General features: G+C 36.9%; 3 protein-coding genes and 2 non-coding genes across 6 annotated transcripts in view; 1 reads left to right on the forward strand and 4 right to left on the reverse strand.

Annotated features, from left to right (window-relative positions):
* The window catches only part of LOC144647806 (histamine H2 receptor-like), an 88,392-nt gene extending 82,424 nt beyond the window's left edge, over window positions 1-5,968 (reverse strand). Inside the window, exon 1 of the mRNA XM_078507516.1 lies at window positions 5,786-5,968. The gene's annotated coding sequence lies outside the window, so the exon portion shown is untranslated. The remainder of the gene's footprint in view (window positions 1-5,785) is intronic.
* LOC144650979 (protein bicaudal C homolog 1-like) overlaps window positions 1-21,043 on the reverse strand; it is a 30,110-nt gene extending 9,067 nt beyond the window's left edge. The window contains exons 1-26 of one of the 2 annotated variants that reach the window (XM_078510829.1): window positions 20,438-21,043; window positions 20,284-20,330; window positions 20,123-20,192; window positions 14,753-14,832; window positions 14,203-14,287; window positions 13,399-13,472; window positions 13,120-13,173; window positions 12,862-12,984; window positions 12,386-12,451; window positions 11,571-11,615; window positions 11,330-11,439; window positions 9,747-9,843; window positions 9,207-9,267; window positions 8,978-9,061; window positions 8,289-8,813; window positions 7,484-7,696; window positions 4,907-4,953; window positions 3,750-3,804; window positions 3,553-3,625; window positions 3,377-3,445; window positions 2,916-2,952; window positions 2,347-2,386; window positions 1,910-2,013; window positions 925-993; window positions 495-560; window positions 312-354 (exon numbers count right to left, since the gene is read on the reverse strand). In XM_078510829.1, coding sequence (XP_078366955.1) covers window positions 312-354; window positions 495-560; window positions 925-993; window positions 1,910-2,013; window positions 2,347-2,386; window positions 2,916-2,952; window positions 3,377-3,445; window positions 3,553-3,625; window positions 3,750-3,804; window positions 4,907-4,953; window positions 7,484-7,696; window positions 8,289-8,813; window positions 8,978-9,061; window positions 9,207-9,267; window positions 9,747-9,843; window positions 11,330-11,439; window positions 11,571-11,615; window positions 12,386-12,451; window positions 12,862-12,984; window positions 13,120-13,173; window positions 13,399-13,472; window positions 14,203-14,287; window positions 14,753-14,832; window positions 20,123-20,192; window positions 20,284-20,330; window positions 20,438-20,573 — 2,473 coding nt within the window. In that variant the 5' untranslated portion in view covers window positions 20,574-21,043. Of the gene's footprint in view, window positions 1-311; window positions 355-494; window positions 561-924; window positions 994-1,909; window positions 2,014-2,346; window positions 2,387-2,915; window positions 2,953-3,376; window positions 3,446-3,552; window positions 3,626-3,749; window positions 3,805-4,906; window positions 4,954-7,483; window positions 7,697-8,288; window positions 8,818-8,977; window positions 9,062-9,206; window positions 9,268-9,746; window positions 9,844-11,329; window positions 11,440-11,570; window positions 11,616-12,385; window positions 12,452-12,861; window positions 12,985-13,119; window positions 13,174-13,398; window positions 13,473-14,202; window positions 14,288-14,752; window positions 14,833-20,122; window positions 20,193-20,283; window positions 20,331-20,437 lie in introns of both variants that reach the window. The other variant, XM_078510828.1, reaches the window with a different exon arrangement.
* LOC144647823 (small ribosomal subunit protein uS11) overlaps window positions 1-26,210 on the forward strand; it is a 121,317-nt gene that overhangs the window by 41,206 nt on the left and 53,901 nt on the right. The window lies entirely within an intron of this gene.
* Trnay-gua (transfer RNA tyrosine (anticodon GUA)) lies at window positions 1,101-1,186 on the reverse strand. Its single transcript is given in 2 exon segments — window positions 1,101-1,136; window positions 1,150-1,186. It is a non-coding gene; the product is annotated as a tRNA-Tyr (tRNA).
* Window positions 1,680-1,765, reverse strand: Trnay-gua (transfer RNA tyrosine (anticodon GUA)). The gene is given in 2 exon segments: window positions 1,680-1,715; window positions 1,729-1,765. It is a non-coding gene; the product is annotated as a tRNA-Tyr (tRNA).

Here is a 26,210-nt window from a genome sequence, read left to right on the forward strand (position 1 = left end):
AGCTGAAACGTCGGTTTGAAATAGCGTCAAGGTTCTTCTACTTGTTATTATTTGTTCTGCAAGGATATCTGGCGTTATTAATGAAGAAACAGGTAAGTTTGTCACGTAATTTTTAGTTTTGCTTTGTTTGTGAGGCTCACATAAACATTGCAGCCGAGATTGCGCAGTACGGACTGTAATTCATCTTTAAGCCACTTGACTATTATAGGCGTATAACTTCACGCTATTGAGATTGGAGGTGCTCGCCCATTTTCCTTTCCACAAATCGCAGTCACAATTGACATTTTTATAATTGTATTTTCGTTACTCACCAGGTGATTCTTCCTCTTCAAGGCATTCCGCTCTGAGCGAAGACTGCAAGAGAATATAAAAACATTAAAACAACGGCCGGCTGAGCCAACCTCAGCGTGAGGCACGAGCGTAACGCAACAAAGCTCACAAGTCACGCACGAATCCTCTCAAAAATTAGGAAAGCATGATACAATAAAACACACCTCAAAGCCACTTCTGCTCCGGTGATCCCTGGGACCGGAGCTAAACAGCGAAGACGGATTGGCAGACTAATAAAAAAACCGCAAGATTATTAGAAAATTAAGAGCTCGCCTGATTTCACACCTTTTTTTACATTCAAACAATTTATCTCAATGCTTTTTAAAGCAAGTAGGACCAAGTACGTTTTAAAAAACGTACTTGGTCCTCCTCCTCCCTTTCAATATTGCGTCAGTTGCTCGAAGCATCGTTCACAGGTAATTCTTTTCAAACCTTCGACGCTTTCACACTGTTTTTTATTTTTTGTTACTTTGGTAATTCACTAATGAGACACTTGTCGGATTTGCACCTCAAGATCAAAAGCCGTTGGAGAGGCTTGAGGGTGAAATTAGCCTCAGTTTGATATCAGTATAAATAAAGGTTATAAAGACGCACCTCAAAGCTGCCGTTAATGGAACCATTATAAGGTAACAAATTCCCTTTGTTGTGGGCCCTGAAATCCAGCTAGAAAATAAAGAAACAAATAAATAATTAATCAGTGACTGATAGATACTACGAAGTGCGTGGCCCTCGGTTGTAACTCTTTTAGCCTAAAAAGCTAAAAAAAAACTTCCTTCGAGCCGGATTCGAACCAGCGACCTAAGGATTACAACTCACACTCTACAGTCCTCCGCTCTACCAACTGAGCTATCGAAGGATTATATACGTTGAAACGTAAAATTATAAATTCAATGTGAAGGCGAAGAACATTGCACAAAGCTAAATGAAAAACGGGCAAACCACTCTTGTTGTTGAACAGGTTTCTGGTTGAACCTCATCGTGGTCTATTGAAAATCTGCGAATTTAATTGGTACCAGAGGCATATCACCTAATTCTAGGTGATATGCTTCTGTTGGTACCCATTACTTTTATCTATTTGCTGATAAAACACGATCGCGCGTGCGTTGTCCTTGAAAGTCTTGAAAGGGAAACGGATTCCTTAGTTTTGGCTCTTAAATACCTAAAGTTGTAGGTTTTGAGACTGCTATCCCTTTTTAGTGTCTACAAAAAAATGCGCCTCGTTGCCTATTCGCTCATAGAAAACCCGGGCTCGTAGTCTAATTGTTAAATATTTTGGGTTTTAAATTTTAGTCATTCAACAAGTAAATCACGGATTGAGGATCGTAATAGCAAAAAGAGAAAAAAGAACTTCCTTCGAGCCGGATTCGAACCAGCGACCTAAGGATTACAATACACACTCTACAGTCCTCCGCTCTACCAACTGAGCTATCGAAGGAATACATAAGAAGCGTAATAAAATATAAATTCAATACCCCACAAGATCATTGCATGCACACAGCTGAGTGAAACAAGACCGACATCATTTGCGTACAAGTACAAAACGAAATAAAAATAATTATTTTAGTCTTATTCTACTCACCAATTCTTTAATGGCTGATTCTGGCATTGATTTGGAGAATCCAAGACCACTCCATGTGTTCGTTGGCGTTCTCACTTCGTTTACGACAACTTTCTTTTGCATAGCTTATAAAACAGAAGTTGGATAATTAAATTTAGTTTTTTTGCTGTAATAAATGTTTGGTTTTGAAATTTAAAATCCTTGTCGCAGGGATACGATCTTTATTTTCCCAAATTAGTGTTATTTGAGAGGTATAGATCACATTTTTTGACAATTTTGTCTTGGTTGTAAATCTCCTGATTTGGTTTTCTGAGCCATAAAAGTGATCAGTGTACGTTTTCGTCTCCAAATATCAATGAAAAGTCAAGTCAAGTATGTGATAACTGGAATTGTCACATACTTACTTGATTGTCCCTTTTCTTTAGTCATATACAGTAAACATATTTCCCAAACCGTACCTACGGTCGCCATGGACTTCATGTAATCATATTTGTCCGCCTGTTGATGACAAAAGAAACCGGAGCGTAAGGGCGGGAAAATTGAAACAGCTAAACTAAAAGACAGTTTATCCATCAGTCTTGTTCCCAGGCCGTGGGAGAGGGTACTCCTTATAGTGACCTATACTGGGAAGCTCCGCTTAAAAGGGGTACCTTTTTCAGGAGGTCTATTAGGGATTTCACGGGTTAGAGTCGGAAAAGAGTAAGGAAAACTGTGATTGTTTTTGAAAGGGCTTTATAATATATTTCGAGCAGACACACTGAATGGTTGATTAACTTATTAAGTATTTTAAGAGTTATCCTGGGAACGAAGTTGGTTCTTCAAATGAAAATAATTGAAATTGCAGTATCCCTACTGTAGTTACATGTGAATGAGGTATCATGTTATATCGAAGATATATGATAAGGTAACCTTTCCTGTCAAAAATCGTATATAAAAGAGTAAGGATTTAGACCTCGGGCGAACAGATCAGGTATAAAATGTTTTGAGTAGCAGAAGAGATACCCTGGAAATCAGTTAATCAACTTACTGGCTGGGATGGAGCATTTGGTAGAATCTTTTGCAAGCTGAAAAAACATACAAACAAAATATTAAACACTGGTAAAATTGTCGAAGACCAAGACCAAGAATGTCCTCGACCGTGTTAATTTACTTTAACAACTTCAAAAGCTGTTTAAATACACACCAAAAATACGCCTAAAAAAGGACAAAACTTTCGTTGCCAAATACTCTTAGTTACATGACAAACGTTTTCCGAGGTAAACGGAAAAGCCGAGAAAAGAGAAAAGGCGCGAAATTTGCCGAATGAATAAACAGCTCGAAAACTTGCAGGGCGAACTTCCTATGCTACGAGCTAACTTTGTATGCTTACTTCGTTTTAAAATGGTGCAAGCAAAACACCGTATATGAGAAATATAAACTAACAACAGTACTTGGCCGTCTACCATCATACCCGTCTTTACCAATAGATAATAAAGCATCTCTACTCACAGCGATAAAGACGAATCAAGGCTGTCATCTGATTCGTTCGTGTCCGAATTCAAACTTGACGTACTTGTCCTAAGGAAAGAGCGAGAAATGCCGAATCAGCTTTTTTCACAAAGACATAAGCAGAAGTTTCGAGGAGAAAAAAAAACTCGCTAGTAGTCAAAAATGCCGTTACTTACCGAAAATTCACATTCTTTGCACCGGACAATATTTGAACGGTCTGTCTTTTAGAACCAAGACTTGAGGACGAACCTAAAACGTCAGAGAAACGATAGGGCAGTTTTTAACCACAGTAACAACAGATCCAAGCCAATAGCGTGCATTTACACTTCTAACAACAAACATTAGGAAAAATAAATAAAGAATGACTACATACCAACAGGATTCAAGGCTCCACCATTGCCACCATGTGTTTTAGCGTCGTGATAGGGCTGGAAAAAGACATGAGATCATTAAGCTTAAATTTTAAACAAGATGTTACATCGGCCACGATATCCAATAGCCATGCACGAATGAACTGCTGGTGTCGAATTGTTTCAGTTTTAATTTTATTGGGCCTCAGTGTATCAGTGTAAATTGTCTGTCTGTCTGTCTGTCTGTCTGTCGGTCGGTCGGTCGGTCGGTCAGCCCCCTTGAGTCAGTCGGTCGATCTGTCAACCAAAATGATCAGTGGTTTGGTACTCAGTGCGCAATTCCTTACCACTAAGCCACGTCAAATCAGTGTGCCACTATCAGTTCTAAAGTGAATGTAGCATTTTGCGCGTGCCTCAGGTCTCTCTGTCTGTCTGTTTGTCTGTCTTTCTCAGTCTGTTTGTCCATGTCAAAAATATTTTCAGTCATTGAGAATGGGTGTCAGTACAGTCTTATGAGCATTGTGCTTTTTTTATTTTTATTCTGTCTGGATGTTGTTTGTTTTTGTTCAGTATGTTTATGTTAGCTTTATATTTACTTCCACCTTCTTCTGTGTGTTTGTCCAACTCATTGTGCACTAGTTCGCTACGAGGTGACTGTATTTGGTGCTGTCTGTCTCGAGTGTGTACACCGGTCCGTCTGCGTCAGTTTGCAAGTTAAGTCAGTTTGTCCCGTGTTGCCATCTGTCAGTTAAAAATGTGTTTATTCAGTTAATGGGTGTCTGTATGTACGTCTTCATCAAAATTTAGAAATCGTCTTCTGTTTCTGTGACTTTTTTTTATCATTTCATTTCGTCTTGTTGTCAACTGTAATTTTAGTTTTTCTAGGTTACAGCAGTAATGAGTATTATGATAGTCTTACTCTATAGTTTGTAAGTGAATAAGTGAATTTTTAAGGGTTTGCTTTGTTTATTTGTTCCGTGAAGTGCAGTGTTCTTCTCATGTCTTTTTTTCAACTTTTAATTGCAGGTTTCCCTCTACGTTATGGCGGTATTGAGTATGGTGGTTGTCTAGTTTGCAGGTATTTTTGAGTTGAGGCTAGTTTGTATCGATTTGTAGCTTTGTTCTTCTCAGTATATTCTGCGTAGAACAGTGCAGTGTTCAGTAAGTCATCGTTACTTACGATAGAGTCAGTTAGGTCATTTCCGCTGGCCATACTCTGAAGATTTGCTGTGAAAGAACAAATCAACACATTCGTAAGTATTCACTTCAAAAGTACTTTTATTTTCACCAAAATCTTCATTTTGCAAAATTTCACCAAATCTCCATTTTGTAAATCATTTTGCACTTTTTAGCCGCCAGGGGCTGGGTTTGAGAGAAACAAACCAATCAGCGAACGTTCTTTTGGCGGGAAAATAGTGACGGCGCCCGTCTCAGATCACCGTGTGCAAAGCCGAGTTTCCCGCCTTTAGCATTGTCAGATTACTTTATTATAGGAAATTAACGCTTGTGTTAATTAAGGTATTTGAAATTAACGCGACTAAAATTAACGCGAATTGAAGAAAAAATTACTTCCCAATAAAGGAAATTAACGCGAAAGAGGGGGTAACATTTCAAAATAAAGGAAATTAACGCGACGTACACAACAGGGACAAGTTTAGTTCAACACTTATAGGCGTATAATCTTAAACGAAAACAATGTTCGTGGTACTTTTCCCACTTTGAGCGTTCTTCGCAGTATCAATGATAGTGGCAAGATAAAATTATGCTTTTTCCTTGGAGTCAAGAACATCTGGACTGTAACGAAAAATTGGGGCCAAAATAATGTAAATTAACGTCATGGAAATTAACGCTCCACTTAATTAACGGCGCGGAAATTAACGTTAACAAAAATTAACGCGACTTAAATTAACGCGAAAATGTGAAATTCGCGTAAATTTCCTATAATAATAACAAATAGATTTCATTTTGCCGTGCGTCTGTTCAGTAATAGATCACAGATGACGTCAAAATGTGGTATGAACAGAGAAGTGGCCCACGAGGCGCTAGCCGAGTGGGTCACTGATGTTCATACCACATTTTGACGTCTTCTGTGATCTATTACTGAACAGACGCACGGCAAAATGAAATCTATTTGTTTTATATAATAACAAAAGACTTCAGCACACTTCTGTGTGAGCAATGCTGCCGTACCGATGAGCTAAGTTGTTTTGATTTCACTATTAAGTTTTCGTTAACACGAAGCATTGTTAATCCGATTGAAAAAACAAAAAAATGGTCAATTGAAAGTCAATGAAAAAACTAACCTTTATTCCGATTTGGAAAGTTGTTTAAATCTGTAAGCATTAACCGAAGCGTTCAACCGCAATTCGTTTGTTTTCCGTGGCGTCGTCCAACTGTACAACATCGGTCAAACTTTCATACAGATTTCGGATAATTTCTCGAATAATTCACTGTCTTCTTCAAGCTTGTTTCGCCCAGTTAAATGCTTCGAAAGGTGAACAATGCTTGGCGTATTGTTTCTCACTGAAGATTTGTAATTAAGCTGAACTTTTTTGCTTTGTTGTGGCCCCGCAAGTTTGAAAAACTTTGCCGACAACTCTGATTTGGACTATGAACTCTGATCGCGCGCGCGAGTCACACCACCGCGTGACGTCATCCATGTGTCTGTACTCTGATAGATCATAAGTAAGAACCAATCAAAATGCGCGTAGAATTCAGGTTATTATATAATTTTTCCTCCATGAAGCCCTCCATGATGAAAAGTTGTGCTCAAGATGAAATTGGTGAGTAAGCTTATTTAAAATTTCCTTTGTATTTGCCACTTACGATAGCCTCTGTTAGTCTTAACGAAGCGAGCAAACATCAAAGAAAACATTTTCATTGAAGAAAAGTAGAATGCGGTAGTAAACTTCGTACTTTTCCCAGATTGAAATTTGAAATTCCGTTTCTGTGCCGCTGCAAGCTTACGGCTTTAGTACAAAGGGCAAACCTAGAATCTCATGTTCTTACAGCATTGAGCAACCGAACTAGAGAGTTTCAATCTGAATCATGAAATGACAATTTCTGGGCTGACAAACATCAACAATTTTTTAACTTTAAATGAAGTTCGGTAAACGCTTTACAGAACGAAGCACATGCTCAAGTCATGAGAGTCAACACAAGCGAGCAAAAATATTTCTTCATAATTAATACCGTTCATTTCTTAGGGGCCTATGGCTAATTAAGGGAAATAAACTTACTGAGTGACTTATATAACAACTTTTGTCTGAGAAATCAATTTATACTAGCTGTAGCCAGTATAAGACGCTTTTAATATAATAAAATAGACCTCTAACACGGTTTTCAACGCCATCTTGACGGGTAGGCAACACTGACGGTTACAGTAGAAACTATGTACAGTGTTTGTATGGAAAACCGATGGCAAATAATTTTTTCAAAAATTGATTTCTGGTCAACTAATTAATCGTAAAGATGAAATACTAGGCGAAAGTTTTTATCCACCAAGTGTGAAGGATGTAGCTGGGCTAGAAAGCATTCAGTTACGTTTTTGACCTTTCCATCCTTACTCGCTCGTACACGTTTTCCCGCGCTTCGCACCAGCTACATGTATTGCTTCCAATTTTGATTTGTTCACTGCATTGTCCATTTCCTTTGCAATTGGCCAGAGTGATTACTTTGGTTTTGGTTTTACGACGTCACTTAAACAAAAACTGCTCTATAAACATGGCTCTACTTGATTGAATCTAGGAAAACATACCATCATCCTCAACTGTCATTGGACTTGTACATGTAGGACTTCTGGGACTCAAACTCCCTGATGAGCTACGCCTCATTGGACTTCCACTTAAACTCTGTCTATCTACAGGACTACAAGTTCTTTGCACTGCAGCATTGTCAGGACCTTGACCAATGGTTCCAATAGGACTTGGGGTTCTTCGACCATGAGGGCTACCAGTTCTTTGAGATTTACCTAAATGGTTTTTTGTTGGATTTAGTCAAATCACAGTTTGTTGCAGTTAGAGACTGAGCTACACTCGACTGGTACTGGTAAGTTTAAAAGAATGTAAAACCATTTCGTCCCTACAATACACAAATTCTCCCAAATGGAACAAAAAACAAATAAATAAACATTCAAATAAAAATTAAAATTAATTCACACAACAGTACTATTATATAGAGGGGCCTGAAGGGGTATGTAAAATGGGAACTGGGATTTTGGCTAATTTTTACTGGGAAAATGGGATATGGGTCACTGGGACTATAAATCACAAACAAAAAACAGTGGAACAGGGAATGGGATTTGGGAAAATGTTGGAAAAAATAGGCAGGGAAATGGGATTTGGGCAAAATCTGGAGTGGGAAATGGACCCTCTAAAGTCTATAAATGAAATGATGTTTTTCAAGTAACTTTTAGTTTGTCATCAAAAAAATTGACATTTATGTATTACATTACATTTGAAATCTGCTTCATTATATTCTCCTCTTCAACTTTGAAAATTCATAGAGAGCCTTAATTAAGGTTGTCATAACTACACGGTATTGAACCTAAACAGTTCTCCTACCTGTACTCATGCTGTTAATGTAACCATCTGAGCCAGGTGTGGATCCAGAGTAATTCATAAGATAAGCACTTGGAACATTATTAGGCATAGATGCCACAGTCACCGGTGGTCCTAATCCAGGGGGAGGGGGTGGGTTTGTTGGATAATTGGTTGAGCAGTTTATAAGTGGGTGCATTGGTGACGTCACTAAGCCGCCAATCATGTTTGAGATGGTGGGTGACGTTGGAGACATGGTTGTCGTATACCAGGGATGTGGACTGGTAGCTGATGGATCCACTGGACTTAAAATAGGGCTTGTGTGTCCATTCATATGACCTTGGATGTAGCCAGGAGGTGATGAGCTCAGGTTGAGCATGCTGAAGTAATTTCTTGTGACATTGTCAGTTGATGGAATGCGATGATTAACCAAGCTTGATGTTGAAAATGCTGGCGACACAGCAAGATTTTCATTTCCATCTAGTCCAAGGATTTCAAGCCTTGCAAGATACATGCTTGCAACATTTTTCTCTGCACTTTTAACAATCACTGACTGTAGAGAAAAAATACACAATACCAATCACATCATATAACTTGTTAAACAATAAAAAATACCAGAAAAGTAAGCAATTCAAGCGGAGCAATTATGTTCATGGGGTGATTAAAAAGTGACTCAATTATTTTAAAGTGCATAAAAATCTGTGTTACAACACTTGCCTTGCTAGGCTGCTTGGGTTTTGGTTTTACACTGACAAACACATCATATGCCTCCATTATTTTGTTTAACTTTGCTGCAACTATGAGAATAAAAAAGGCACAGGTAAATTTCAAGCAATGATTAGTTTCCTTACACAGTTTTTTTCATAAAACTGATAAATTTCTAACAATACTGATAATTTAAAAAAATAAATAAAAAAATCTGTCTTTCAACACAAATCTTACGTATATCTGCATCTCCATCTTCTTCACGTAAGTCAAACATTAATACCAGAGGAAGGCAATTCTAAAAGAGAAAAAAAGCTATTATTAGATGAATAATTACAAATAACTTAAAGAAAGTGGTAACATAGCTAGATACATCTAGACCTGTTCAGTAGTTGGGGAAAATAGCCAGCCGTTATCACTTCTTTTTAAACTAAGAAATTATTAAGAATTAAATGTTTAGCTTTCAAAAATTTTTGTTGCGTGTTTTGTAACCCTGATGAAACCAGCTGATAGCTAAACCATTTTAATTTTAACAAGTCCACCTGATAGTTAATTTTAACTTTCCTTTATAATTAAGCAACACCGTAACAGAAATCATGACCTGTTACTCAAAGGGTCCAATGACCTAAAAATTTATGCGTGTAAACATTTTCCAAAAATGATGAAAAAGGTAATTAAAAAAAATACAAACTTGCAAACCAGAGAGCATTGTAAAAATTGATGTCAACCATGAGCCTAAACTTAATAAAAGAAAAGGTAAGGCAATGTTTTTCTTACAATAAGCTGTTCTCTTGCATGGATAACTGAGTCCACTGTTCCAGTAATAAATACTGTGCCTTTTCTTTGTGTTCCATTTGGATCAGGAAATGAAATACTAAGAAGGAAAGAAAAGTTCTCTCAAACTACAACAACTGGTACTGCATGGTTTTGTGCTAAATGATATTTACTTTTTAAGGATTGGTGGGCCCTGGACGCATATAACTTAAACCTTTTTGAGCTGTACATTTTCTCTGCCCCAGGTATAACATTCAAACCGAATGGCAAACACATTCAGGCACCGTGTATACTTGTAAACTTAAGGAAAGTTCCAATTTAAGGGATTGATGAGTGCTTCAGATTGTCACAAAGTACAAGGCAGTGAGGCGTGCAATGCCACGCTGCCTTGCCTTGCACGCCCAGGATGTCAAGTTCCTATTTTTTCCTATTTTTTGGCCTGCCTCCTATTTTCTCCTATTTTTTCATGAAATTCCTATTTTTTCCTATTTTTTAGGGTTTTATCAGGTACACAGAAACATTGTGAAATATTTGAAATGAAATTGTCAATAAAACTGATAAATTCTACAAAAAACTGAAACTTTATGTCAAAGAAGACCGCTTTGAAGCCTTTATGAGTGATTTTCTTCTGAAACTCGTGCCCAGACTTTCTCAGTGCTTGATAGCATGCAAGATAGTGAGGATACTCTGATGCGAGAGGAAGAAGTAGTAAAAGCAGACTTGAAAGCGGCTGATGAACTAATGATGCCCTTTCAGCAACAGCTGTCAACAAACAAACTGTTAATGTAGCCACAATGATGCTTGACACTGCTAAGACCAAGCGAGACCAAGCAATGCAAAGCTTGGAGAAAATAGGACAAAAGAGAAAACTGTTGACTGACAAACAGCACAGACTGTTAGAAAAGGCCATGTCCTCAACAGCAAATGCTGCCAAAAACGAGAGCAAAGCTAAGGTTACCCAATCTGCTTAAAGAGCCAAAACAGTATAGTGTTGGACTTTTTGATTGTTGATTTTTCAAAGTCGTGGTTGGCTTTTATTGTAAGAAAGACATACATTTGGTGAAAGTGAACATTATATTGTTTCGGTTTGTAAAAAAATAAGCTTTTCATTCTCACAGTTTTAAAGGTCTAATGACTTAAAGTAAAGGCATCTTGTGAAGTATCTAATGAAATTTGGAATCTGGTAATTGTTGTAGGATGAGTTGTGCTTGGTAACATTTGTTTATACGGCAATACATTGTGGATGTATGCCATTGTGCCTGTTAAATATTAAAGCGTTGGGTTGTGAAACAAAGTTGCTGTTGGGAGTGTTAAGAGGTTAGAACTCAAAGAAATCCTCCTATTTTTTCCTATTTTGGGGTGAGAATTCCTATTTATTTCCTATTTTTTGGACATTGTCATTCCTATTTTCCTATTTTCTAAGTGCCATTTGTCACTTGACACCCTGCACGCCTCAATGCCTTGCACTCGATGCTTCAGGGAAACAAAGAGTTTTTACAAGGTGAATTAGTCATACATTCATTTGGTAAAACATTGAGCTAAAATGAAAGAATAATTCATAAAGCCTGTTTTGTTAAGTCACTCACTTTGCTCCAGTCCTCTGCATGATCTGTTTGATGTTTATTCCATTTCTTCCGATTATAAACAAGTGATGTTGAGGTGCAATGTCTATCTGCATGTTCACTGGAACTGAAGACTGAACAAAAATAAATGATGATTGTTGTTTTAATGAAGAAAATCAATTTTGCAAATGATGAATGAAAATATTCCTAACATTTTCACCAAAGCTTCACTTATTCCAGGTTGCTGATTTATAATGGTACTTACAGCTATTTTTGCTGTCAAATGTTCCACTAAATGGGCAATGGCTTCCTAAAAAAGAGAAAAAAACAAACAAACAAACAAATGCTTTTTATTTGCTAAATATCCTTTCTGTAAGATCATAAGGACCTAATGTTAGCTGAAAAGACAATAATTACTCAATTAATGTACTCAATAGCCTCAACTAAGGATGCAAAGATACTTTTAGGCTGCCATTCAACAACCCATTGATCACGAATTGGCAACTACTCAACTAGGTTTGATTTTTTGTACTCACAAACATAAATTTCTAAACAGTGCATAAAAAGTTGAAATAAGTAAAAAAACAAAGTTAAAATAAAAGGGGGTTAAAGTTTTATGTACTGACAATGGCATTTCCTTGAAATCTGTAAGTAAGCTCTAATTGATGGATCATAATGCCCAGATATGGTATACTCCCCCAAATCCCTCCACAAAAGAGCTCTCGGTTAAAAGCTTATTGAGCTGTAGTCTCCCTCGCAGCCGTTTTTAGTGTCGTCACGCAATGATCCATCGCGTGACGACACTAAAAACGGTTGCGAGGGAGACTAATTGAGCTGTGCCCCACTGATTTTTAACTTATACAAATGGAAGGAAGTATCAGTAGAAATTTACCGTGGTCTGTTGCACACAACAGTGATGCCAGTTACCATAATAAATTTATTAATTAGTGACAACTAATTCACAAGTCAATTTAAATTTACATTCAAATTTTCAACAAACATTGCAGTACTGTTTTTCCTAAAATTGCATACCAATTAAATCCCTAATAATGTTGGATTATATTACAATATGGTACAAACCTTTATACCAGCAATATGCTGCTGTGATCCTCTTATTATTGCTGTTTGACTGCCAGCTCTTGGTCTCTGTTAAGTAAAATAATTAGAAAAAAACATTAACATCACAGCTTAAACTGACAGTAAAGTAAATGAGGCCACTAAGCCAGATATTAAGCCAGTATGTAACTCTCATTTCTATAGCATGAAGTGGATAAGATGGTGCTTATATATACAGCCAGGTGGGGAGGGAAGTTGTTTCAAATTGAGATCAGTTACCTAATTAAGAACTGAAACTATATTTTGTGGTTACAAAATCCCCAAGGAAGGTCAGTAGAAATTCTGAGGAGACGAGGGGAGTGGGGTGGGTTCAGTGCCAATGTTTTTAAATGGAAGTACAGGTAAATGAAGTGAGAAAGAATTTCCCAAGGAGTAAGGGGTCCAAAACCAAAAAAACTTCAGTGGGATTCTGTAACAATATTATAAAGGACAACACTGACCTGTTTAAAAGAAATTGTGACATTGCATGTTTGTGCAATATGCTGGATAGTTGGTGAATTTGCATCAGTTGGTAATCTTCCACTTAGTGGTAATTCAAATGTCAGAACCAAAGGCAGTAATTTCTGATATAAAAAGAATAGGGCATAGTTACAAATAAAACTAAAACAGTATAAAGAAAAAATGCGACTCAATTTTCATAAAATATCAAAAATTATAAATTACATCATATTGTGTGTAAAACACATAAAGGGAATTACCCTGATCTGTTGTCGTGCACTTTCCACCCCCAAGGGTTGACCAGCTATTGAAACCTGAAAGTACAAAATAATTTTTACTTAATTTAATTACCTTTTAAGATACATTGTGGATACAGAAATCTTATTGCCTGGAGAATTTGACTTGGCCAAGAAAATGCAAACCCTGTGCATTGACAAAAAATCATCTAAAAACTTCTTGAAATGAAAAAGAATTCCAAATATTTATTATTTAAATATTATTTAAATAAAAAATTATTATGATAAAAGTATATGCCCTACTTGATTACTCTTTTCGTTGGTTGTTCCTCTGTTTGAGTCAGGAAAATGAATATGACATCCAGTGTCCTGCATAACTGCAAGAAATATAATTATTATGAAATGATTATGAACCAGTAAAACAATAAATATATCTTGTATGCTGAGAGTCACAACTGTAGCATTTGGGTTGGGATCCCGGGGGGGGGGGGGGGGCACCCTGTATATTTTTGGGTGGTGGTGTGCTGCTGGGAATTTGAAGGCCTTACCCTATACTAGACCATTTTCAGCTGATTTTTGCAACCCTATACTAGACTAGACACCGAAAATCCCTACCCTATCCCAGACTTGCATTTTTTTAGAACTCTATCACTATCAGTGTTTTAATGGAAAACCATCTGTCAACAACGGTGCCGTGATGTTTTTATTAACGTTTAGGAAATCCTCTTTCTCTTCTGAGCTTCTATTCCTATTTTGGACTTATTTTGTCATACCATCGATCAGTTTCCTGGCAAATGCTACCCTTTTCCAGACCAAAACTCTCTGATTTCTATACCCTATCCCAGACTAAACTGCTTGAAAACCATACCCTTCACAGCGGCACGTACCTATATAGCTCATGTATGGGAGTGCCCCCCCTGGGGTTGGGATAGCATCCATATCGGGGGAGTAGCATTCTTCAGTGCTTGCATTCAGAAAAGTTTTGTTTTCCCTGTCTAAGGGTAGATACATTATGTTACAAATTTGTGCATGCATAGACACGTATAAATTATAGCAATCTACAGGCTGCACATTAGAATACCGTTTAATGTAATTTTTAGAACATACCTCGCTTAATGTTTCCTCCTCCTTTACCAATAATATGTGAATGATCAGTATGAGATACATCCATTTTTAGTGTAACCCTGCTTGACTAAGAAAAACATCAAAAACATGAAAATATAAATGAATGGCCTGAAGGTACGTGCACAGAAACAACTCACCCTGAGATCATACATACATACCATAGAATTCCGGAAGAAGCCCTGGGCTTATACAACTTAGTAAGGGGTTTTGAGTGGGCTTATAAGCAGAGGGGCTTTTTCGGGGAGGGCTTATAAGCGGGATGAAAAAAACGTTTCGAAAAGAGCCACGGGAGTGTTGATCGAAATACGTTTTTAAGTTGAAAACGCATTATAAAGCAACATTTAGCCTTGTTCAGTACTGTCATCCGGCAGAGGGGGGCTTATATCCGGGGGGGCTTATAATCGGATGTATTTTTTTGTTTCCAGGTAGATGGGCCTATAACCAGGGAGCTTATAAGCGGGGGGCTTATAACCAGAATTCTACGGTAATCAAAAAAAATATATTTCTTGCAATGTACAGCTCTTCAGTATACCTTTGTATCTAAGACTGCCATGACTTTTTCCTTTGCTAGTCGTACTGAATCAGGTAGGCCTGCTACCTTAATATGTGGATCTGAAAAGAAAGTGATAAAGTTGTGGTTATTTTTTTATTTTTTGTGGCTAATTTTTTCTTTTGTATTTCATCTACATTAACTCTCCCGGACTATCCGGATCTGATCTCCCAGAACATGGCAGTATCTCCCGGTCTCTCATATGGGTCGTCAAATCTCCCAGATACAAAGGAAAGTGCATGCTTAAAACAATTTTCACACTTATTTTGGCCAATTCTGGTAAAAAAAAATTAAAATATTTGACGCATTTTTGAACTGTAGCTAGAGCTCTATTTTTAATGTCATTTTTGGGTTGAGAAGAGGTATCTTGATAAAAAAAATTGGTGGTCGCCCCAATTTCAATTTTTTTAAGTTGGCATCACATATTTTTAATGTAAGTAACGTCACACTTTCTTCAAAAGACTTCCTATTTGGTTTAAAAATATAAAATCTGTTTGTAAACAATTCTGCTTCTATGTTTGATCCAAACATGTCTCTGAGAATTGGTAAGCCTATGGTTTATTTCATAAAGCTAGAATGTATATGCACAATCTGATATCACAACTTCTGAATGCACATGCTTCTTTCTTATGAGACAGTGAGAGTTACAAACTTGTTTCTTTTATACAGACATGTAAAAAATGTGCTTCTCCCCAAAGCATAGATTATCAAACTATAGACACAAGCAACAGTAATAAATAAAAAGATAAAACCTATATGCCAGAACACTATATTTTTTACGTTGAAAGTCTACAATGTGGTGTAATTATTATCACAAAATATTACACTCATCCCTGTACTCAATTAATAAACAGAGTATAGCGGTGGTCATTACTTTCCATTTGCAATACAAAAAAGTGCACCTAAAGGTTTATAAATATATAACTCACATTTCATGAATGTAAAGCCAGTGCCTTTCATTTTCAATGGACAAAGTTAGTTTAAGTGTACAACCAATTTAGCTATATCTATGTAGCTACGTTCAGGAGGTGGGTGCTGCATTACAAGCTGTAGGATGTATTGTAAACATCTTCTAAAAAACTGATAACAGTTTAGCATAACATTTGCTTTTGATTTAACTAGTTGATATAATTCCTATTACAATCTATCAAGTTATCAAGTATCTGCTTGCATTATCTAAAAATAATTTAAAGGTAAACATAATTTATTATAAACTAAAAAATATAGAATATATATGACACGTGCCATCATGTCTACAAGAAACAACAAAAACAATTTTAAAAAGAGGATTTTAGAAGAGTATTGTTAAATGCAAAAAATGTTTATTTGCAAACAAAACTGACAGTTTACTGTAATCACAAATTAATTTATCAGCTGAAATACCAAACAGCATTATTAAAAAGGGGAAAAAAACATTTACATGATTTTCTTTACAAACAATGATTAAAGGCAATGATCATTGCAAACTCTCGCAAGCAAAGAAAAATGACATTAATTTGCACCTTAGATATAAACTCAAAACCCCTGCTGAATACGATTGCCAGTATTATTATGATGTTAAAAACTTTATCAGTTTAATACATTGCTTCATTCTGTGAATCAGCAGGAGTCCTTGTGAAAAAAAGGATTTTAACATGAAATCAATCAATCAATCAATCAATCAACTTTATTAAAAGAGGGTAACGGCAAACAGTAAAAACTACAACAAACAACCGCCCCCCCGAATAAAAAAAAAAAAACCCCAACAAAAAAATGCCTACCATAACTCAATAATATTACTTAATTTAATATTACAGTAAAAAAGATGAATATTTTAAGATTCTATTGCTGAAATAATCATAGAGTAGCTAACCATTAGTAGCTAACTATCAATTTACAATGTTTGCATTTTATGTTGTGCTGCACCACCTTCAGAGTTTAACATGAGGTACAGTTTTATCCTTTTTCTGGAAGACAAAACAATTTTTAGGTAGGAACTGGCTTGGTTGCATTGCTCCACATCCAATTCTCTGTACTTTTTTTAGATTTTCTTGCTTAGAGACATTATTGCAAGTTAAATATTTCTAACACATTACTAATGATGTGATACAGATAACAAGAAATTACCAAAATCGTGATATGTTACAATAACAATCAGGGATGATGATTACAGTAATGATTGCAACATGTGGCTGAACACAGTTTTCCAAACTTTTGAGTACCTACACATGCAATATTTGGCTTTCACACCCAAACTGAAAGAACTCAAAATTGGCAGGTTACAAGAAAAGCCACTAAGATTTTTATGTTTGCATGTTGCTCAAGCTGATCTTTCATTCACTTGCTTTGCTAACCCTGTAACTACTGTAACAATAAAAAAAAATGAATTTGTTTATCTCAGAAAATTCAGCTTTCCAAGTTTTTTTGTTGATTGTGAGTACACCAAACTCAGAAAAATGTTAACAACTGATAACAGTCTGCCATTTTAATAATGATAACAACAATTCTTTTTGCATTCACAATTTTTATGCTTTCCGCAGTATACACCTGTATTTAAAAAAATTGGGATAATGTAAGATTTTTCAACCAATCAAAACTAAACTTGAAACAAATGATCACACCAATCATGATCAAGCAGTGCAAGGCTACTAATGTACAAATTTTGTTGACTTTAGCCTGCGCCGCAGACGAAACTAACCCTGTTAGGTTGCGTCTGCGATGCAGGATAGTTGACTTGAACGACACAACAACAACAACAAATCTTGAAACAAGAATCAGGGCAACTCACTTTTTCCATAATGAATTCCTAAATGACTTATTTGGCTCATTACTTTAGAGTTTTGCACACTACATACCTGAGTAACTGAATTGTGGTTGGTGAGTAAATTTTTCTCTTCTACTCCCAAAAGGGTCAACTAAAATGTTGTTCTAAACTTTTAAGTTTTGGGAAGAGACCATTAAGTTTCATGTGGTACTGTTTTTTTTTAGTACTTAAAGATAAAAAAGTTTAGAGGTTTTTTTTTTTAATTTTGCACTTTGTCCCCCAAATTAAGTAATGAAAGGGTTGACAAGTGGGAGGTAACCTCAACTCATAATCTAACCCAGTTCTGTAATGAGAAATGGACAGTTGTGTGTAAAAATAACAACTATTATGTTTCAATTAGTTCTGCTTGCTGCACTAAGCTGTTTAAGAAAAAAATACGTGATGCAAGGTCAGGGCAAGAACATCAGTGCTGTTTACTCTGAAAAGGGCCTTTGCTCACCACCCTCCTGTACCCTTCCTCTCCTTCCTTCCACTTTGCATAAAGTTTAAAGTAGCCAGTTAACGTCTAATACAGAAACATACTTTGGGAATTATTTACTTTCAAAATAAACAGGCTCAGAGATAATTTAGTGCACGCTTATTGCTCCTGACCCAAACAGACAACAACACACAACTCTCAGAATGATACGATCATAAAAAAAAAAATCATCATAGACTCAAGTCACAAATGGAACGCGATAACTTAATTATTGCGTGTGGTTGGTGGATACTTCCTTAGTTGCTGAGCTTGAAGATTACCGGTATGTTAAGTTTTCACTTCCCTAAACTAGAGGATGTGATTTTTATCGACAAGTATGTGATTTCACTCATGCACATATAAACTGAACTCAGAACTCAGTCAACTCATGTTTACAATACAATTATGAGCATCCATTACAATAATATGCCATCAAATGCATCGTACAAAAACTTTTTGTTTGTTTAAATCAGTTTTTCACGGTTTTCAAGCACAATAAAACGATTTCAAGTAATGTTCATCGAAACTCCTGTCGAACATAAAATCAACATCTTTGACGCGTGCCGAGTGACTTCTTAAAGCGGCTCTGTGCTTTGAAAAAACGTCAAACGAAGCAAATAAACTCTATTGTTTACCTCCCAAAGTTCATAAATACATAGAGAACATTATCAAATAAACCGCGCGACGCCATCTTACCGAAGAATAAACCATGAACCGATTTTCGAATTCGTGCTTTTATTTCCGACTAATTTTAAACCAATTACAGTATTGTGAACGTTCGTGGCGCATAGCTAAGAAACACGCGAATTAAAAGACTGCTTTATATTCATGGAGTAATTTTATTTGCTACTCCATATCGTTGAGACGTTGATGGTTATTACGTTCGTGCTGGGAAATGCAAGCAACAAAAGGTTGTTGAAGCGAGGGGCACAAGGTCACTAGCGTGCGTGACTCGCTCCAGCAAGCGTGTCGACGCTCAGTGAATATTCCCAGTTGGAACGAACATGCATGAATGACTCCATTTACCGACAAAATGAAAAGAATACTCCACTTCCAACATCCGTCAGCTAATTGATCTTAGTGAATACGATTTTTATAGCCGATAGTGGCTCATTCTCGTCCAATAAAGGCAAATGTATATTTTTCCAAGTGAACACAGGTTACTTGCTTTACCAAAATAAAATCGAACAGCACTCGACGATTGCCAAACAAAATTACACAGAGCGTGCCGTGGCCGGCCCACAGATTAATACTGCGCTTGGGCGAAGACAAGATATTGGAAAGAACATATTTCGGCGAAATCGTCATGGAACTTTTAAACTTCCCATCAGTTTCTGCCGAATACAATAGCAGAATAGGGTTGAGGATAAAACAATGCTGGAACAAAACCAAATAATATTACGCCGCCGACTCGAGTTAATAGCAGTATCTATGGAAAACACAATGCAAAACAGATCGAAGTAGAAATAGAACCGGCGGAGTATTGTTTCTCCCCGGCATCACAGTTTGTTTCAAGCAAAACAATAAATTCAGTTTCTAAAAGGCGCACGAGAAATTATTTTAACTTCACACTTTCCGGAAATGCAAGGGTCAAAACGCAATCGAGAACAGAAAATGTGATTTTCGTCTCGCACCGTCGACTCACTGATTGCCCGAAGAAACAGTTAAAAGAATAAACATAACTGCAATCGCTTTGCTTATCGCTGGAAAGAAAAGAACTAGACAAAGGAAATTAGCCACAAAAGAAAATTATTCTAAGCAACACAAAAGCTGTTGCTAGTATCATTAACAGCAAAACAAGGCTCTTTCGCACTATAGGAACTAAATGAATCGTTTCGGTGAATTTACTACTGCCGAATTTATCGTTGTTAAATGTTCGCAGTGGAACAACGGACTAGCCAGTGAAACGAATCAAAACAACCCCAGTCTACAATAGTTTGAGTATCTGACCCGTACTAAATTAATACAGTGCCCTGTCAACCAAGCGCATACACTACTTCACTCTTCTCTCAGAATGAGTTTTTCTGGGCCACTGAAAAATAAAACACATCAAGCCACCCTTAAAAAACTTAAGAGATGTTCACTGATTCACCTTTCTTGGATTTTGCTCCGATCTTGAGTTTCGAGGGCCATGTTATGGTTGTCGCCGTCTCCTCCATAATCTACGAAACATACCACCGCAAAACAATTTATTACATTACCCCAGCTGCAATTATGTAGAGAATTATAAATGATAATTTGACCTTCTCTAACCTTCTGGAAGAACTCCTCGCCTGTTTGTCCACATCCCTCCACAGCAGCTAAAAATCGTAAACATCGACACAAAATTCAGCTGATAATCAAAGCAAAATACAAGCCAGAGTAAATAGAAATCGCAAGTTTCTCTGATTTCCAGAATAAACCTGACCTTGAAGCATTTGCTCCAGTTTACGGCGATCTACGCGAAATCTTTCCTCCACAAAATTAGGATCCCGCTCCTCGTTGATTTCATCAACGAGTAAATCTTCTTCATCGCAATACTCGAGGCCTGTCGCCATCTTCATCCTTGATATGATCACGGCCTGCTGCCAGGCCAGAATGTGTGAGCGGGACAAATTTCACTCTGCATCGTATTGCGGTGTTTGGTGTCGTCTTTGACCAATCACGTGGTTAGAGGTGACGTCAGACACGCCCTCTTTAACACCAAAGTATCAATTAGGCAAGAAGCGCGACCAGCCAATCGTAACGCCTCGTAATGGAAAAATTGATGTTTGATTGGTTTGTCAATGGGTTGCTTTGCCAAGTTAATTGACATAATTAGTGGCCAGTGACAATCAATATGCGAAGTACAAAAGGTTCCGAGGAAACCCCTCTCTTCCTTCTGCCCTTCAAACTTCACCGACAGCAGAAAACTTGCTAATTTATATTTGCCGCACATGTTTTTGTTTTGGGTTAATTTTGCTCATTGTAAAATATTTATTAGTTTGTAGTCGGTTCGATGGACTCCCGCTTGGTCGATCACGCGCAAAAATCATTGAGCCCATTGGAAAACAAAGTAGCTAAACAACGCAAGATATTTCAAAGCTCTCTTCCCAAATATTTGACTCAGTGCCTTGTTAAGAGGCGAACTACATGGGTCAGTGGGCAGTTTTGTTAACGCAGTCGGTTTGTATATGGCAAACGCGGCTTATTTCAGTAATTTTAACCCTCTTTACAGTGCTCATCTTCTTAATCGTACAAAATATCCCAAGTACAGAGTCAGACATTGAGGTTATGACAAAAAAGTTAACTGGAGATTTAATTTTCGCAAGTGGTATAATGGGAAGCCGAAATGTATGAGGACCAGTAAAGGAAATTTAGACGTCGAGTTGAGAGATTTAGTTGCAAAAAAACAAATTGATCTGAAATCGAGCCTAAACTAAAATTCTTTATGGTCTTATCTGCCATTATTGACTTAGTGTTTTTCTCGAACTGTTAACTTGTGTTTTATTTGTTGTGACCCATGAAGATGTCAACCCTTTGATTGCAAGCTTCGTTTACGTTCTACGTTCAGTTTTTGCATGGTAAATACACACTCAGCTTATTAAAACGCCTCTTTGTCTTGTATTCGAAAACATTCCATCAACGTTTATTCCTCCTAAACATCTCTATGTTAATCCTTTAACAGACATACGTGAAAATTTTTTTATTAATCGGACTTTATAAAGCAATATCAGATTTCTTTGGCTATTGCAATTAATTAAACTAATTAACTTTCGCTAATTTTCTGGTAAAAGCCCCCTCTAACATTAAACCTAATACAACAATAGCGCTCTAAAATTTAATTTAGCTTCCATCAACTACAATTTGCTAAATAGGTCCGCCTTTCATCGCGCGGCAGCTATTGAACTGTTTTGCAAATAAAAACAGGAACATCGATGAGGCATTTGGTAGATTGGTTTATCTGACAGTAATTATGGAAGCGAAGCGACCCGTTTCGGGCAAACAAGCCCCCATACGCGTTCTCTACATTCCAGATCGCTTAGTTCAGTTACAAAATGAATATTTATACAACACGGACTGGTTGTGGCATTCTATGACCCGTTGCACATCTATGCACATGAACGCTCTCGCTCACTTTCGCTCCACTGAATGGAAAAAACCTTGCGGTCAGTAACCATTACCGGTCACTGGGCATCAGTGACACTGGTGCTCTAATCAATGAGTTAGAGAGCCAAGGCTTTCAGAATATTCGATGAAAATCACTGAGCTTCGAGCATGGAGGGAGTGAACTGCAAAGTGCACTCTAAAATGAGGTCAAAGGATTTAGAAAAGTCAAGTCAGAAATCGCCTGGATGATCAACAGACATCAGTTTGAAAACAAAAGTCAGATTTTTCATCGCGTAGCACGGCTCTCGTCGTCGCAACTTTTAGCCGGTACTTAATCCTTTCACGATGAAGGAGAAAGCGCTTAAAATAGTCCCGACTGTGTGCCAGCTTCCCTGCCTTCTCGGCAGTATCGACCGCGACAAGTTGATATTCTGTATCGAAAGAGAACTTTTTGTTATGCGGCGAGGCAGGTGTCTATCCTACTGGTTTTTCTGACGTCGTGCCATAACGAGAGTTAGTTTAAACAATGATCGTTTTATTGTGACTAACATATTCGGTTGATTTCAGTTGAGATCGTTGGCTTGATTGCTAACTAAACAAACAAGGCACCAATTGAAAATTGTTCTGCACTCGGTCAACAAGCCGAACAAGCAACTGCTCGTATCAGCCGGTAAAAAAATGTCATCAGTTTTTTTCTCTGTTTGTTTTGATTTCGGTTTTGTTTTCTGTTTATTCAGTAACATAGCAACAAAGATAAACTTGCCCGTTGTTGTTTAGAATAAGACGTTTCCAGTAATTTCTTGTTCAAATTTTCAAATCTGGTCCTTGTTACGACATGCTGGGGTAAACGAGTCTTTATGTTAGACTACTAGAGACTCGCTAGACTTAAAAAGTAAAATGATGGAACATGTTTAGACACAGTTTAACAAAATCAGGCTTCTTCCAACACCAGCAACACTTCTCAAATGTTCAAACATAACCCAACAACGTGGTCAAAAGGTTTCTTCATTTTCACCCTACAAAGCTGGATGATATTGGATCTGTTAGGGCCGTTCGAGCAGAGTCTCAACAAGTTGAGAACTTTAACTTCGTCTCAGTCAGAAGCAATTCGACGTCAGAAAGAGAGCTCACGAGCACACAATTTCTTCGGGTTAAAATCTTCGGAAGACCTTCGCCTCAGTCGGAAACAATTCGACATCAGAAAGAGAGTTCACGAGCACATAATTTCTTTAGGTTAAAATCTTCGGAAATTCTTTCTCACTTTTAAATCGATAAACGCTTTTAGAAATTGCAATTCAATTGCAAAAGTACAAAGTATTTAGATCTTTTGATTGCAGGTATACACCGTGTATCTACATAGCCGACACGGAAGGAATAAAATGGCGCGAAATCCGGGGTGCTTGTTTTAGAATCCGATATCAAATGAATCGTCAGTCTGTTGACTTTAGAAACCTAACAAAAGATTTACTAGGAAGCACGCAGGCACGTTTTAATTATTTTTTTCATACTCTTGTCTAAAGACTTCACGTGGAATTTGACTAGCGATCGGTTTAATAAATAAATCCCGGCTCAGAAAAAAAAATTGGGGATCTGAAATCGCTCTTAATTTAAGCGTTTGCCAGCCGATCTACTCCCTCAATTTTGATCAGGAAAAAGCGGAGTTTGAGTCATTTCACAATACGAACCGTTTTCCACGCCATGTTTTTTCAACTTGTGAAAATAGAGGAAAAGAAGGGAACTGGTCCATTATGTACAAATATCAACTGGCAGCAAAAGGGAGGAACGTGGGCACCTGTTTGGGTCTCGTTACCATGGCGACATCTTTCCGCCCTGTTAGTATGGCCAAGAGAAATATTTTCTATGCCATGTGGTATGGCATCACTTACCAGTTTGGCAAAAAAGAAGCCTGCTCCAGGCATGTGTGGTTTACTTGTGCAGCAGCGCGGAGAAGAACGCGGGTAAAACAAAAGACGAGGGTTGGTCAGAGAACTCACCGTTTTTTGCACTGCTCCGCAACTATTGAGTTAAACATTTTTAAAAAAATGAAGTCGAAGGAAATGAGAAATTAGGTACAAGGAGGATATTTCCGGCTATTTTTCCCATTGCTCGAGTTCTTTTCCTACGGAGGTTACGAAGGGCTGTGAGATAAACGTGACAATGTTAAGTGATGTACCTGTGTACATATTATAACTCAATTTTCCAGTGTTCTTAAGTAAGAGCGTTTTATGCGTTGACTGCGCACTTTCTAGTCTGATGACATCAAGCTTAAGAGGAAATCCGCCAGGACTTCGAGTAGTTATTGGACAAAATTTGTACCAAAATTTTCCTTTTTTTTTTTTTTTTCATTTTTTCGAAAAAATTTTTTAACAACCCCCCAAATTTTTTTCTTATTTTTTTTTTTTTTTTTTTATTTTTTTTTTTTTTTTTTTTTTTTTTTTTTTTTTTTAATTTTTTTAAAATTTTTTACACCCCCCCATTTTTTTTAACTTTTTTTTTTTTTTTTTTTTTTTTTTTTTTTTTTTTTTTTTTTTTTTTTTTTTTTTTTTAAAGAAAAAAAAAAAAAAAATTATTTATTTTATTTTTTTTTTTTTTTATTTATTTTTTATTTTCTCTCTCTTAATTAAATTTCTTTATTAGTGTCTAGCTTCTTTGTCAATTCAAAGGAGTCAAGAGTAATGAAAATACTAATGTATTTATAATGATATCACAAAAAAAAAACCCACTGCACTAACCTTGACTTGTCCGCCTCCGCCTCCGCCCCCAAAACAAGTGAACGGAAACTTCTTAGCGACGTTTGATTTCTCTATTTACTCAACACAAATGTTTTCCATTTTAAAAACTATTGTTGGTCTATTGTTTGCTTATAGTTTATCTGGAGATAATATCACTAGTCACGTTCGCAAAACGTAACTCGTTTTTTTCTTTCTTTAAAAGCCTACACTAAGTGAGATTTTCCTTCAAAATAAATGGCGAAGGTGAAGAATGAAAAAAAATAAAATTAAACGCAAAAGCACAAGTCAAGTGAAAAGAATTCAAAACGCATTAACAGCGCTTTGTGGTACAACAGGTTGACACTATGCCATGGAAAATCGCGATGACAGCCTGAGGGGAGGGAGAGTGGGGCTTTGCCGAGACTTATACTGAGGACAAATCTATAAAGTAACATTTTTTTTTTCATGAACCGATCAGCCACCTTTTATAAGGTTCGTGCGCATATAAAATTTCAATACTTGCCGTGACCTAAACAGTTATTTTGTATTGTGTTCATGATCAGTTTGAAAATTCTTCATTGCTTACAATTACAAATATCCGGATTTGAGTTGCGGGTAGAAGAGTATTTTTAGATAATATTATTTGAATATGTAAGGCTGTGGAGTTAGAAAACTGAAAGGAAGTGGATAATTTGATTGTAGGAAACTATGAAGAAAAAAGAAGAGATAATCTTAAATCCATTTAAACCAAGTACTCCCACTTTCTTTCAGGAAAGCTTTGTTTTTTACATATCCATTCAAATCTTCTTTAGGCTGCTGAGCGTATTAAGAAACAAATATTTCTGTCTAGCCCAATGCCGTGTTCGGTTTCCGTTTTCGCTTTTCCGGTCACGTATTCATGCCAGAAAACATGAGAAAATACCTGAAAGGATAAACCTGGCACAAGATTTAACCAGTGAAACGTGGAATGCTACACAACACAGCTACAGAGTTCTCAGTTCAAAGCATGCGTACAGCCATATTCTGCTATATCCTTATCCGAACGCTGATTGGTGATAAAATTGTACCAATCACGAATTGATAAAAAAAAAAAAAATTTGTCAATTCGCGGATATCTGGTACAACAAAGCAGTACATTGAGCGCTCGGGTGAACTGAAATACCTGTTGACGGCTTTATTTTGATAACCGGATTTTAGCATTGTCATTAGCTCATAAAAAAGACGTAAAATATTTCCTGTTTCTTTGTGTTTTTCTATGTTCATGAGCAGTATCATATCTAAGGATCTTACGTCAACGCAGGAAGAAGACCCTTTACTCAGTCAAAAACAATTTTTAGGGGCAGTTCTGATATAGTACATTCAAACGCCGCTTTATACGCCGACACATCTCCTTCCTCCGCA

Source organism: Oculina patagonica, chromosome 4, assembly GCF_052425735.1.
Source record: "Oculina patagonica isolate OP01 chromosome 4, crgOcupat, whole genome shotgun sequence".
Lineage (NCBI taxonomy): Eukaryota > Metazoa > Cnidaria > Anthozoa > Scleractinia > Oculinidae > Oculina > Oculina patagonica.